We start from the raw sequence: 14,782 nt of genomic DNA, 5'->3' as shown, positions 1-14,782 counted from the left end.
AAGTGCAAAACAGGCTTGGGGCTGAGACTGCATTATTCATGGGGGACCTTAAATATTTCAGTGTGAGGCTGAGGTAGGGAACAATGTAACAATAGCATATTGTCCCCTTTCTTCCCCTAAAATCATTGTGTTTAAGAAGGCAAGCAGGGAATCTTTCCCTTTCAGTCTATGCCATGCACTGACACATCCCAGGGAAAAGCAGGGTAGCAGTGAGACAAACCCCACAGTCCCTCCAAGGGAAGGGGAATTGCCCCATCGTCTCCTAGCTCCCAAGGAAATATCAGTTCTGTCTTTAGAAAAGGAACAACTCAGCGCCTGACATATATTTTTGGAGATGATTCACCAGTTCTCTGCATGAAGGGACACATCAGCAGGTGGGTGTGCAGACAAAGCAAGTTTCTGGCAGCTTTTCCCCTTCAAAGCAGCAGAATTATTTCCACATCATTCTCCTGTGTATGACTTGCTTGATCAGAAGCAATGTCTGGTTTGCAGCAGGGCACTGGGAATAACCCGAAATTGCAATGTCTGGGGTAATGTGGTCAGAGCAGTGGAGGGCAGAGGCAGGTGAGGAAGCAGAGCTGCCTCTGCGCAGATCCGCTGCTGCCATCAGCTGGCAACTGGAATCCAGCACAGGGCCTCTCCCTGGGACAAGAGCTAAAGCAGACACAACACACACCACTTATACCAAGCCCCTCCTTGGCTGTTTTCACTGAGAAGAGACATCCTTAGGCTCAAAAAAGAGCAACGCAGCAGATGGGATGCTCAGACACAGGGGAAAGCTGGACCTCTCCAGGCAAAATTTGCCTTTAAATGCTGCTTTATCCTCTCCAAAGCCACGGAGATGAAAGTCACAGTAGGTTAAGGACAAGCCTCACTGCGTCCCAGGCTGGGTATTTTGGAACTCAGCAGAAGTCAGATCACTCTGGCAGCTCCTTATGTATTGTTCACAAAGTGCTGAATTTGGACCAGAGTTTCAGGGTCCAGTCCCCTTGCAGACAGCCTGGGTCTTGCTATTTATCACTACAGATCTAGCCTCTTGTTGAGACTCTTGAGCACAGTGAGGTTTGGCCAAACTTCAGATAACCAGTTATTTCATATAACATGATTCTGGCCAGATCTACATGAGATTCCAGACCTTTCTCACTTCTGTTTCCTTTCCTGCAAAGATAAATCTTGGCAGCTGTCTCTCGCACAAGATAAAACAGAACCAGCTCCCCACATCCGACACAGTCGAAGCAGAATAAAATCCCTGTTTCTGCTCTTTTTGGAACCATCAGAAAGAAATTCAAGTGACTTCCCTGACAGTGAGAAATCCTGATATTTCAGTTTTGATGTTTAAACTTGCCCATGTTCCTTCTCAGCTTAGATCAAGGTTCATAGCCAGAAATTCACATTCCATAGCCACAAAACCTTACGTTAGTCCACTTTATCAGTTTATTTGTGACCTGTTACATGTGCTGTGCTTCCTATGTGGAGTAATTTGCATCCTGTTCCTTCCAAAACAAAGCTGCACAACTCTTCCTGTGAAATCAGCCCTCCAAATGTGGGGAGACAAAGGGTTCAAATATTTCTCAAGAAACAGGACAACTGCTGCACATGAACAGGTCTCTTACTACAAGGCTGATATGACCACTTTGCAGACTTCCCTTTTGTTTAACTGATAATTAACAGGTACAGCTGTTGCTCAGCTTTCTCCAGCAAGAATATTCCGGGGAAGCCAAATCCTGATGCAGCCCCTGCACTGCCCTGGGTATTCCCATATCATTTATCTTCTTAGCAAAACTCTCATTTGGGATGTGGGGAAGAAGCAACAGGTCCCCCCTTTGCTGCAGGGGTGACCTGCAGACCCACACACCCCCTGTGCCATTACACAGGTGCAGCACAGACATCGGGGCTGCTGCCACCCCCAGCTCCTGCCAGAACTGACCCAGAGCCTCACTCCTGACCTGGCTTGGATTGGAGTCCATGACCCAGAGGTGAACTGCTCTATATCCCATCCAGTCTCCCACTGAGTTTATTTTCTGGTGTGGCAGATCAAAGACTGCTGTAAGGAGAAAATCCATCAAAGGCTCAGCACCCTAACATAGATCCAGCTCACTTTTATGTTTACTTCCAACAAGCATATTCTTTCCTATTGTTCAGCAATCACTTTAAAATGGACAATTATCAGATTCCCCTATTAATGGGAAAAGTCAGGCAACCATAAATCTTAAAACATAAATCATAAAACATGCTACTATCTGCAAACTGCATGTTATGAAAAAAACAATCTGTAGAGGAAAGCTATTATTGAATGACCATGTCTTGGGTCAGCAGTTGGTTTTAATTTAAGCAGAGGATCCCCTCTGCTTTCCAGCATCCAGCAGCACTGCTCTTCCCACTGCTTCCCTGTAAGCACTGCAAAACTATAGTGTTGGCCTCACACTACAGCAATTCAGTGCTGCAATCAACAAGGAGAACTTCTGCATCTAAGACAACTGCCAGCCCCTCACTGCATCCGCCTTGTCTTTCATCCCATCCAAGAATGGTCTGGGTTGGAAGGGACCTTAAATATCATCCTGTTCCATCCCACTGCCATGGACAGGAACACCTTTCAATAGACCAAGTTTCATCCAATGTGTTTGGAAGAAGTGAAAAGTTCTTTTACTACCTCTATACAGTGACCTACACAAAGCTGAACCTGGTGACACACTGCCTTTCATGTCCTGGTACCTCTCTTATGGTACAGAGAGCAAAAGAATAAGGGCACATGGACCAAAAGATACAGGTTGGTCTTCTGAATAAAGCACCAGAGTGTCATTCAGGAATTCCCAGGTGGGATTCTGGTCCTCTTCATCAAAAAGGGTTGGAATCTAAAGCAGCCATGAGGACAAATCAGTGTTTTGCTACAGTCTACAAGTGGCTTTGGATAAATTCCTTAACCATCCTCAGTTCCCCTTCCCTGTGCTAGCTGGGATACTCGTGCCCAGTTTACTGGGATGTCTCATGAATTATCTGGTATTTGGGAAGCTCTTAAATCCATGTAACTCACATGTAACAATGAAATGTGATCCTGCTTTTAGGTCAGAACAACAATAATTCAGAAATGAGCACATTTTGTTTTGATTTTCCTAAGACTGTCTGAATTCACTGAGACAAGTGACAAAGAAATATGATTCACCATATCCATGGCTACTTCCAAAATGGTTTACTTTAATCTAAGCAATTGGAAAACCGTTAAAGGCAAAACTGCTTTACCCAGCTGACTTAAAAAGGTTGTTTCATTCCACGTTTCTGTTTTCAATAAACATCCCAGGATAAAAACATCCCCTGCAGCAGATCTATGCAAAGGACAAAAAGGCGTTAAATCCAAAGTGGGGGCGGGTGGAAAAGATAAATAGTTTACTCCTATTATCTTTACCATATGTTCTATTCCAACTGGATACACATAAACAGCATGCAATCTTCAAGCTCAGCTTTAGCCTCTTTGAAGTGACCTGACCATACTACTGATTTATTTCAAACTAACCTTTCTCTTTGAACCTTAGGTCAAGGTTAATTCCATAATAAAACATACCTTATACAGCTGGCTGTTCCAGTGGTGCTTGCAAGGAACGAGGCCCTCAGTCATAAGCATTTGTTTCACTGAGTGGGGTATTGTATTTCTATTTTCCCTTCCCTGTATTAATTTCCTTCACAGACCCTAGTTAAGGGGGAATAAAAACCTCTTTTCCGGTCCATGAGATCAATTTTAAACACACTGGAATTAAATGAAGACATTTAAGCCACATTTCTTTGCTGAAATGCATCCGCCAACACCAGAAACTATTTTTATTACAGTCTATGTTTAATAATCAGATCTTCAATTTCATAAGAAGCCACACAGCTACGTTATTCAAATTCCTGCACTGGCAACGACCCTTTCAGTATCTTTTACAAAGCCATCTCTGCACTGAATCACAGCAAATCACCAAGGATAGCTTTTCTATCTAAGAAAATTAAGTGGGAAAAGAGAAACATGTTTGAAGGACTCTTCTAAAAAAAACAAAAGGAGAGCTCCTTGCCAATGCCCCAGCCAGTTTTGCCTGCCTGTAGGTATCGAAGCACGCCAAGCAGGGATGCAAAGGTTTGGGAGAAAGTTTGGAATGTGGGATGCAGTCACTAAGAAATGCTGAAGTGCACAACACATTGCTCATCGGGCTGTTTTTCAGAGGACTGGAAAGATGCTTTTGAATTTCAACCTCCAGCCCATTGCACACACTCAGAGCACTTAATTAAAAAGCAGCAACACCAAAGCTAAACCAGCAGCTGTTCCACATTTCTCCTGGCTCCAGAGCCTTGCCACCATGGTGCCTCTTGGAGCTGTCGGGAGAGGAATGAGTAGAAACCTTTGTTTGGGTTTGGGGTTTCTGCAAGGCACAGGCTGGAAAACCTTATCTGCGGCAGCTAACCCTGAGGGGAATTGTGCTTCCCCTCCAAAGGAATGATGATGTTTTCCAAGCTTATCCTCCCACATTTTGCAGGCCTGAGTCTACAGCAGCTGATGTTCAGGATCACCAGCACACCAAGGGGCACGTCGCCTAAAACAGCCCCAAAAGCTTTCAGCACTTCACCTCTGGCTTAGGGACAGCTCTGTAAAACAGGGTTTAGCCCAGTGTTAAATGAGTTTGAGCAGGCAGCACTCTCAGGCAGCATCGATACAGAAAACTTGTTATCTCATCAGTATCTGTCATTTCCGACGCAGCTGAGCTTGCTGTAATGGGAGCACCATCCATTTGGAATCCCAAAGGTAGGCATCAGATTTGGATCAATGCTCTCAGAATCTCCATTAACTATTAAAGTGCCAGTGATGTTTTAGATCTATTTTGGGTTCATTTCTTTAAACCATAACAAGGCCGCAGAAGGTCTTTCACTGCATTTTGACTCTCTTAGAGTAATAAAGCGGTGGCACAGGAAGCCCAGCATCCCCAGAACTGATGTGGTTCCAAGGAAAACCTTTCCCCTCCAGCTCTCCATTCCCATTTCACCACAATGTCTTTCTCTTCCAGCTTCTCCTCAGGGACTATTGCCTATTCCCACTCCTTAATCACATTCCAGGGTACCCCACTTCCAACAGCAGGGCCCCAGCTGGCAGTGCCCGGCATGTCCTGCTCTTGACTCCATGCTCTGTCCCAAAACCACAACCCTGGGCATGCTGTGAGGTAAAGACACAGCATGTAGAAATTCCCAAACAAGAGACACACCTTTTGCTACATGGAATGCCTTTACCTGTCCCACACATATCAAAAGCAATACTCCCCCTCTTTCCTCTAACATAGTAATTGGTATCTTAAATGAGGGCACTGGGATTATATCGGTTCAAAAGCTCAAAATAACAATGTAAAATTCCACCCAAATGCATTGAAAGAGACATCTCTACCATTTTCTAAACTTCTTCAACAGGCACCAAAAAATATTACATCTAGTGATTTAGCAGTGAATGAAATCAGCCAATTAGACAGCCAAGGATTTTCAAAAGGATCACACAGAACAATTTAATATCATGGGAGATAATAAACATGTCCTGAGCTGGATCACTGAATGATGTTGCTAACAGCCTGTCACAGAGATCAGATATTTACAGCAGAATAAGGCACCACATCAGATAAAGTAAAACATATCCTCTCAAGGATATAGAAATATGGAAAGGAATCACTCTAGCTGCATTTCAAGTCTGGGTAATTTCCATAAATCCTGAGAAAAGGTTTTGTGTGGTGCTAGTTCTCTTCTTAAGGCACCCATCCATGCTACTGGCATGTGGGAGACCCTCTGGAGCAAGCAAGTTGAAAAATAGCACAGACCTCACAGACTGGACAATGTTTTAAAGATAAAAATATGTACAGATATCTACTTAATTGAGTAATGTAAACAAAAGGCACCTTTAAAGTAATTTTGTCTACATGTTGTCATTAAATATGTCAGACCCAAACAAGTATTTGTGCTGTCCTAGAAATGATGGCTTCCTATTACAGACTTTTTGGTGCAGCTGCTATGGAAAGGTGCTTTTTTTGGATAAACTAGTAAAAAGCAAGTAAACAAAGCTACAACTCAATTCAATTATATATATATCATTGTGAAATATCTTACAATTTAATGCAACTGTGCACAGGCTATGATCTATCTGGTTCTATCCAAAATTTTGAAATCTCATCGTTATTAAGTGTACTCACAATTATTAAAAACTTCAAGCCAGTCAAGTGGATGATTTAGAATAGGAATTCTGCACTTGGGAATCAAGTTCCCTTTTTTTTTTTTTTTTTTTTTTTTTTTTTTTTTTTTTTTGCTTTGATACCTGTTTGGCCTTAGACAGCATATAACACAGCTGGTGTTCCTGTTCAAGAAAGCTGCAAATTGCAGCTCCAGCTATCTCTGGAGATCCAGCTATGAGATGAGAGCCCAGTAACAGGTATTCACAACTGACCTTAGCATTTTCCTGAGCATCTGTGCATGCCTGTATCAGTTACTTCATGGACATGTGCAATATCCCTCCTGAATGAAGAAACCAATAAAGGTGTTAGAAGACATCAAATATTTCTATACATTTCCAAAATTTTACTCAGGACACCAATAGCATTTTGGGCTGAGGAGGCTTCCACCCTGATGATGGGGATTTCTAAGACACTTTGGGACTGAAAAGATGCTTCACAGCACTAACACCACACCAGCATTCCAGGGAGGAACACTGAGCCTCACTTTCAAGCAACATAGGAAGGGAATGCAGCCTGATAAAGAGGCTCAATTAAAAAGTGAATTCCTCTCCCTTAATCCTGCAATGCCAGCCTGCAGAGATGACTCAAACAAACTTGGATTCTTCCTGAGACCACAAATTTGGATGATGAAAGGAATTGTTGAGGAGTAATGACATCTACAGATTTTTACTTCAGTCTGTTAAAATTATAGCTACCTAAAACCAAATTTGACACAAAAAGCAGTCTCCTTGGATGACCCCTCTGCTGCTTCACAAAACTCCCAAGATGGAGTCGCCCTCCACGTCCTTCCTTCCCCATGGGCCATGGACCTGACTTGGTCTGTATTTGAGGTAAAGGTGACATTTTTTCCCCTGACCCATAACCCCTTCCAGTCTCTGAGAGGAAGATGCAATTGCTCCCTTTACCCCCTCCAGGTCACTACCTGAGAAGATGCTGTTGTACTCTGTAGGCCTCTCACAGTTTCCACCTGAAGAGAAAGCACCATTCTCCCATACCCCTCTCCCAGTCTTTGCCTGTGAGGGTGATGCCATTTTCCCCTGTACCCCCCTTCCCCATCTCTACCTGAGGGCAAGGTGCCATTCCTGTCTGTACCCCTCTCCTGGTCACCCCCTGAGGTGAAGATGCCATGGCCCACTTTACCCATGTCTCCATCAACACCTGAGGGGACGGCGCCATTTTCCCACTGCACCTCTCTCACAGCCTCATCCTGAGGGGAAAGCACTATTCCCTCCTCATACTCTTCTTCAGGTCATTACCTGAGGCAAAGGTGCCATTCTCTTTCATACCCCTCTTCCGATCTCTGCCTGAGGGGAAGGCGCTATTCCCTACGAATCTTCTCCCGGGTCTGTGCCTGAGGGGAAGATGCCACTGCTCCCTGAACCCCTGTCCCGGTCTCTGCCTGAGGGGAAGATGCCACTGCTCCCTGAACCCCGCTCCCGATCTCTGCCTGAGGGGAAGATGCCACTGCCCCCTGAACCCCGCTCCCCGTCTCTGCCTGAGGGGAAGATGCCACTGCTCCCTGAACCCTTGTCCCGGTCTCTGCCTGAGGGGAAGATGCCACTGCCCCCTGAACCCCGCTCCCGGTCTCTGCCTGAGGGGAAGATGCCACTGTCTCCCGAACCCCGCTCCCGATCTCTGCCTGAGGGGAAGGCGCCATTCCCCTGTAGGGCTGGCGTCCGTCAGGGGGTCCGGTCCTCCGTCCCTCCTCCCCGTCCCCACGTAACGGGAACAACCGCCGGCCGCCGCCGCTCCCGGCGGCGCAGGGACGAGCAGCTCCGCAGCGGGGCGGGGCGGGCGGAGGCGGCTGCGGGCGGGGCGGCGGGGCCACGCCGCGGCCCCGGCGGCGGAAGGGGCGACGCCGGCGGGGCGGGCGCTGCCGCTTTGTCGGAGCGGCCGGCGCTCGGCAGCCCCCGCCGGGCATGTCAGCGCCGGGCCCCGGCCCCGGCGAGGCGGCCCCGGGCGCCAGGGAGGCGGCGCGGCGGGACCCGCTGGCCGCCGACCTGCGGTGCAGCCTGTTCGCCGCCGCGCTGCAGAGCTACAAGCGCGACTCGGCGCTGAGGCCCTTCCCGGGCCGCTACGCCAGCGGCGACACCAAGGACTTCGAGGGGCTGGTGAGTGCCGGGGGCCGGCCCGGGGCAGCTGCCCGCGGCGCCAGGGCACCTCCTCCCATGGGGAGCACGGGCTGCCCGCAGAGGTGAGCAGCAGATAAAGCAGGATGAAGGGTTTAGCCAGTCAAGAAATCCAGGTTTAAAACAGTATTTGGGATTCTGATCGATAAACCTACACTGGGAAACGCCCAGATCCGGTGTGGACAGCACGTGAAATAACAAGTGATAGGTAACAGGTAGTGAGTCGACAGGACAAGAGGAAGTGGCCTCAAGCTGCTCAAGATTGACTATTCCAGAACATTTCTACCCTTAAAGGGTGGTTAGGCGTTAGCACGGGCTGCCCAGGGAAGTGGTGGAATTACCATCCCTAGAGGTGTTCAGAAAACATGCAGATGTGGCACTTGGGGTCATGGTTTAGTGGTGGGCTTGGCAAAGTTACTTTAAGGGTTGGACTCAACCTCAGACACTTTTTCCAGCCTTAATGTTTCTGATATTCTGTGAATTGTTATGAGAGCTTGCCAACGTTAAATTCAAAATCATGTTGAAGGATTTGCATGTTACATGGCCTGAACACCCCCATGTGAGGTCCACTGCACATAGTGCCCTGTGACAGCTTGTTTTCTCCCAGGAGTGAGTCTTGATTGTTCCTGTACAAACCCTACAGATACTGTTGGTAAATATCACTGTTTGTAACTTGCCTGCTATTTGCATTCAGAGCAATTGACAAACTTCCCCACAAACTACAAACAAGTGTTTATATCTCAGAACAGAACCTGTTTTTCAGTTTGTCGGGGTGAAATATTGTTTTGTTTTCACTAGAGGTCCCTGTTTAATCGCAATGGCGCTAAGGAGCTTGTGCTAAATGCCTCTGTTGTTAGCTTGCAGATACCAAGGCTCTACCAAGCTTGAAAGAGCTTCTGGGGTCTGTTCCAAATACAGATAAAAGGACCTGGGACCTGTTTAGTTGGATTCTATCATCTAAAGTCTTCATGATACAAAGTACTAAGAAAGAGGAGGTAAATTTTGAATTCTGAAAATCTTAATTAAAATTTGTTTTTTAAGGCAAACTTGGACTTCAGAGAATATTTCCTCCTGCCAGAATTAAGTTGGTTATTGTGAGAGCTTGACAGCTGAACATAAATCCATTCTTTTCTGTATATAGAGAGGGGCGTTTTTAAGTAAATTTTCAGGAACACTGGTTGGAAAAAATAGTTACCAGTGTCATTAGTTGATGATGGGCAGTGACTGTAGTTGGTTACTGCAGTTAACGTAATATGTACATGCATGGTTTAGTCTGAGAGAGTCCAATTTGGGTGTCATGGAGCTGGGTCCTGCTTGTCACTGAGAAACACAGCTCGTCTTCTGCCCCAGAAAGGGAAAGGTTCAGAGCCACTGAGGCACTTCTGTAACGGCGATCAAAATAGTTGTAGAGATTAGCAGCAAGCTGAAAACAACTTCTGTTTTCATGGTTTTTTCTCTTGCAAGATCAGCTGATGAATATATTGTCTTAGTAGCCAAAGTAGAATTGGGATATTGTCCTTGCATCATAAATTAATTCATAATTACAGTTATGAATTAAAAAACAGGTTTGGGTTTTTTTCTGGAGAGAAGATTTAGGATTTAACTTTGATAGCAAGAAACTGGCAGGATTTTTACTGTGCACTTAGTCCTTCTGAATTGTGACAGTGTTGAATTCTAACACAGAAAAGCATAATCAGAATACATTAAACGGTATGAAGGGATGGGAAGCAGAATTTCCAATGAGTAATCTAACCACACAAACCAACATTGGTATTCCTTCCTGTTTTTAAGTACGAGAAGATCCAGGAACTCACAGGGATGTCTGGCGCTGCGGTTCCTGCTCCAGACTACCTCTTTGAGATCGTGTACTGTGATCGAATGAACACCAAGTTTGCTGAGACCAAGGGAGAGCGGGACCTTATCTACGCCTTCCATGGGAGCCGCCTGGAGAACTTCCATTCCATCCTGCACCACGGCCTGCACTGCCACTTGAACAGGGTGAGGCTCCTGCCATTGACACCATCTTCCCTTGCTCACTTGCAGCTGGGGACACGTTTTAAAAATAGGCCCAGATTCCTTTCAGGGTATGAAATGTGCTGATGCTCTTGTATTGCTGTGTTCATTTCAGTGTAGGCCTTTGTGGATGGCTGTGTTGGATTTTCTAGTGCAGCCTGAGGGCAAAAACTGGAAGTGGCATGAAACCCTTTTCACCAGCGTGACAAATTACGACTGTCCTTTGCTTCTTTATAAGGAGGTGTAATTCCTCTGAAAATCCTGGCCTGTCTGACAGCCTGCAGCTGGGAAGTGCCCGTCTACAGAGACAGAGGATAGTAGAGATTTTCTGCCTGGCCTTGTGTTTAGATCAGCAAAGTTTCAGGTGCTACTTGCCAGTGGAGCCTTCTTAAAATGGTCTGGTTTAGGGAACATCCCATAGGATTTGCACATCTTCTGATTTCAGTGGAAGGGAAGTTGAGACTCCTGGCTTTTTGTGTCAGCTGTGAGGCAGCTTTGACACAGCACCTGCTTGACATTCCAGTCAACCTGCACTATGTTTTTTTCCCCACATTCTCAGTGAGTAATGGTTTACTGGTACAATGGACTTACTGGAGTAATAATTTTAGCCAGTGTGGCAAATTGAAAAGTTCTTTCCTCTTTTCTAGTAAAGCATGGATTTAAGTGAAGTAAAGCCTTGCCTTGTTTGGGGAGTTTGGATTACTTGAATGACGACAGTCTCAATAAATCGATGAAATGCCTTTTAACAGCGGTGCAGTCATGTTGATGTAAAATACTTTTGCTGGCAAACCAACTCCAAATCCGGGAAAGCATGAATCTGTCCACACCAAGTGCTCTGCCAAGCAGCTAATTTGAGGGATGGGAGAGGGCAGCAGCCCCACCCCAAGGAAGTTGTGCCAGGACAAAAACAGTGCATGGACCAGGCCCAGCATGGGTCAGAAAGGCCTTTCGTAATTTACCTTCAGGAGCAGAACTGCCAGTCTGAAAGGAAAGAACACTTGTATGTTGTTTGAGGTTTGCAGTACATGATTTTAGGGTAGATTTCTGCTCTGTTTCAGACATCCCTGTTTGGTGAAGGCACCTATCTGACCAGTGACCTGAGCCTGGCTCTGCTGTACAGCCCTCACGGTCTTGGCTGGCAGCAAAGTGCCTTGGGCTCTATCCTCAGCTGTGTGGCTGTTTGTGAGATCATTGACCACCCAGATGTAAAGTGTCAGGTGAAAAAGAAAGGTGAGTCTATCACAGTAATAACTGGGTAGTAGTTCCATCTGTCTTTCATGTTGCTTTTCATTCCCTGTTAATATCAGTGGCTCCTTGAGCACTGGATGGGAGAATTACCTCCTTGTCACCCTGGTCTGGGCCATAATGTCATCCATACCAAGGATAACTAGGAGTGGTATAGCCTCAAGCAAACTTCTCACTCTATTCTTGGATGCTGAGGGATTCAGGGGAATACCAAGACTAGATTTTTGGTTATCTCATTCCCATTCTTCTGGGGGGTGTGTATGGGGGTGTTGGTTGTTTACTTTTTTTACAGTTACTTGAAGTTCTGCTTTTTTTGTTTTCCTTTTCCCAATTCAGATTCAGAAGAAATAGACAGAAAAAGAGCAAGAGTGAAAAACAGCGAAGGGGGAGACGTACCACAGAAATACTTTGTTGTCACAAACAACCAGCTTTTACGAGTTAAATACTTGCTAGTGTATTCACAGAAGCAGCATAGGAGGTAAGAGTTCAGCTGTCTAGAGGGATGAGCTACTACAACAGTCAGATAAACACATCTCATTGTTGAAAAACAACAGAAGACAACCAAGAAAGATACACTGCACTGCCAGAATCTGTTTGTAGCCCGTTTCCTATGGAAATAAGTCTTACACCATCACGTTGCCTCTGTCTTGCTCTGTGATATTCCCAGGCTCAGCTAAATTTGCTTTTTTACCAGACCTGTAAGCACTTAGTCTTTGAGAGGTCTAATTATCTGTTTGTGGCAGGAAACCAAGAGTGGATGTCTGGTGAGTGCATCTCTTAAAACTGCCTCAGTTTTAACTCTGCCCTTATCTGTCCTAAGTGGCTGGGTTCACTGAGCTACTCAACACATGTCTGCAGGCCAGGCAGCTACAGCTCCAGACCACAGGGAAAGGTGTGAACATGGGGAGAAAAGACAGGATTGTGCATGGAGACTTAAGGAAAAGGGATGTGGTAAAAAATCAGGCTTCATTAGTTACAGGGATTGTAGAACAACTTCCTGTTTTTATTGGATTTGCTTAAAATAATGAAGCCTGAAATACTTTTTGCCAAGGTATTTGTGCATCTCTGACAGAATTCATGTCCTTTTCCCCTTTCAGGCCTTCTCCTGAATCTTCCTGGTTCTACACCCACCGTTTTTCTGTAATGATGATGCTGTATCTGCTGTTGCTGATAGTGATAGGGGCCAGCAACTCACCAACCTTCATCTACTACTGGCACAGAATGTTTGACTCGGAGAGATGAACCACTCGAGATTATAAACTGTTAATTTCACCACATGCCTTAACAATAGCTGATCTGCAGTGCACTGCATCTATTACAGAGCTCTGGAAATAAAGGTGCCAGTTCTGTCACCAGTATATTAATCCTCATGGCATCTCTGCATTTATTCTTATTTCTGTGTTCCTGGGATTCATGAGGATGCCTAGTACAGCTGAAAAGGATCACAGTGGTGCAGCTCAGCATGAGCCAATCGTTAAGGGTCCATGGAAAAAAGGTTATTTAAGACTAATGAAAACTAAGCATGGAAACACTCAGGTGTAACTTATTTTCTGTCAAGCTGAAGTATGTTTGCACAAAGTTGGAAAGGAGGATTTTTCTGGATGTCAGGCAAAGCAATCGATTGGGAGTCTTATCAGTATGTTTTCAGAAATTGAATCTAGTGATGTTTGGCATATATCAGTGCAGATGGAATTACTTTTAAACTTTTAAAACTAACTTTGGCCAGGAATTTTTATATTTGAGCATAATGATTGTAAGGAAAAAAACCAACAAGAAATAAAACAACTGCCAAATGGAAGAACTTGAACGGTTTCTAGTATGTTTTTTCCCCCTCTGCAGAACATTGTTGTGCTTTAATCCCAGCTGGCAGCCAAGCACAAGTCGAAAACATAGTTACTGCACTGCTATGAGGAAAATTCTTTGTATCCTGGACAAAATCTGCACAAACATCCACAAGGCTTGTGGTCTCAGCCATGATCTGTCTTATCCTAGCTTACTGTGCAGATTAGACAAACTCAGAGTTTTCAGCATCAATACTGAATAAGGATTGTTCTTACCAAACTGGGGATTTGTTACAGAACACACCATGTGCAAGTTAGTAATGCAACATACACAGGGCAGTGCTCTCTCCCTCCTGTCAAGTCATTTGTGTTTGCTGTTTGTTGTGTTTGCAAAGCACCCTACAACGGCCTGAAAGAGAAAAAGGAGGAAAGCACTGTCCTCTGATTAGTGACTGGGCATGGGATAACCCCATGAAGATCCAGGGATTCTAGGCAAAGAAAAATCAGATAGGTGCCACAGTTCAGTCTCTCAGTCCAGCCTTTAGTAGACTTGATAAATGCAGATTTTCATTGCACAGTGAACCCTAACCACAAAAAGACCCCAACTCACCACATATTTCCAGCAAATGAGTCTGTGATTACTACCTTACTCATTAAATATTTCAAAGAAAATCTCTTATTTTTCTGATGTTGTTCTGGTACCTAATTGCCAGAAATAATGTCCTGGTAATCAGTTTTTTTAATTCAAGGCTGAGAACAAGTTCATTTACAGCAACCCCTCTTCTTGTTGACTGGAGCTAAACACATTTATCCCAGTTAATTTTGCTGCCAGAACAAATTTATTTATTCACCATACAGCTTGCAAAACAAGAACATTATAATCCAATTCCCCATTGCCTTTTACAGCCCGTTAATAACGCTCACTGTCAAAGGACACTGCAGCGCCTCAGCCCAAGAAGAGTCCGTGCTAATTATAGCAGACATTTGCAATTAAAATATGCATAAACAAATAATTTATTGTGCAACAGGTTTGACTACTTTATAGTTTACTCCTTGATATTTCAGTGCAGAAACTTGGGGTTTGAGATGTGCACAGGGGTCGTGGGAATATGTGCCTATTTTTGTCTTCCTCAGCATGTTGTATTAAATGTTGTGCCATGTAAATATACAAATTTAGGAGAGATAATGTGCCAGCCAGAAAACTTGGAGGTATTTGATGCTGTCTAAAGGGCACTGGTTTGTAAAAGCCTGGTTTGTTTGAAAAAAACCTCATCTTTTGGAACAGATGGGCTGTTTGGGGCCCTTTGGAAAAGGAGGCGGTTGAGCAGCAGTTGTGGGATGGCTGGCACTGCAGGGAAAGGCACAAACCTGGGAGCTCCTGAGCCAG

At 45.0% G+C, this 14,782-nt stretch overlaps 1 protein-coding gene and 1 long non-coding RNA gene across 5 annotated transcripts in view; one reads left to right on the top strand and one right to left on the bottom strand.

The window, feature by feature from the left end:
- The window catches only part of LOC128813340 (uncharacterized), a 29,654-nt gene extending 21,685 nt beyond the window's left edge, over nucleotides 1-7,969 (bottom strand). Inside the window, exons 1-3 of one of the 3 annotated variants that reach the window (XR_008438996.1) lie at nucleotides 7,290-7,969; nucleotides 7,147-7,194; nucleotides 6,440-6,507 (exon numbers count right to left, since the gene is read on the bottom strand). This is a non-coding gene — a long non-coding RNA (uncharacterized LOC128813340). Of the gene's footprint in view, nucleotides 1-6,439; nucleotides 6,508-7,146 lie in introns of all 3 variants that reach the window. The other 2 variants (XR_008438997.1, XR_008438995.1) reach the window with 2 other exon arrangements.
- A 162-nt stretch (nucleotides 7,970-8,131) lies between these two features.
- PARP16 (poly(ADP-ribose) polymerase family member 16) lies at nucleotides 8,132-13,421 on the top strand. 2 transcript variants are annotated; one of them, XM_053988766.1, is made up of 6 exons: nucleotides 8,132-8,338; nucleotides 9,214-9,351; nucleotides 10,148-10,354; nucleotides 11,428-11,599; nucleotides 11,951-12,092; nucleotides 12,712-13,421. In XM_053988766.1, the coding sequence occupies exons 1-6, from the start codon at nucleotides 8,147-8,149 to the stop codon at nucleotides 12,854-12,856; spliced, it is 996 nt and encodes a 331-aa protein (XP_053844741.1). In that variant the 5' UTR covers nucleotides 8,132-8,146; the 3' UTR covers nucleotides 12,857-13,421. The 2 variants fall into 2 exon arrangements, with proteins under 2 accessions (XP_053844741.1, XP_053844742.1); XM_053988767.1 differs by lacking the exon at nucleotides 9,214-9,351.
- Nucleotides 13,422-14,782: the final 1,361 nt, after the last annotated feature.

This window comes from Vidua macroura, chromosome 12 (assembly GCF_024509145.1).
Source record: "Vidua macroura isolate BioBank_ID:100142 chromosome 12, ASM2450914v1, whole genome shotgun sequence".
Lineage (NCBI taxonomy): Eukaryota > Metazoa > Chordata > Aves > Passeriformes > Viduidae > Vidua > Vidua macroura.
The sequence above is the reverse complement of the archived record's forward strand: the minus strand, read 5'-3'. Positions and strand labels throughout refer to the sequence as shown.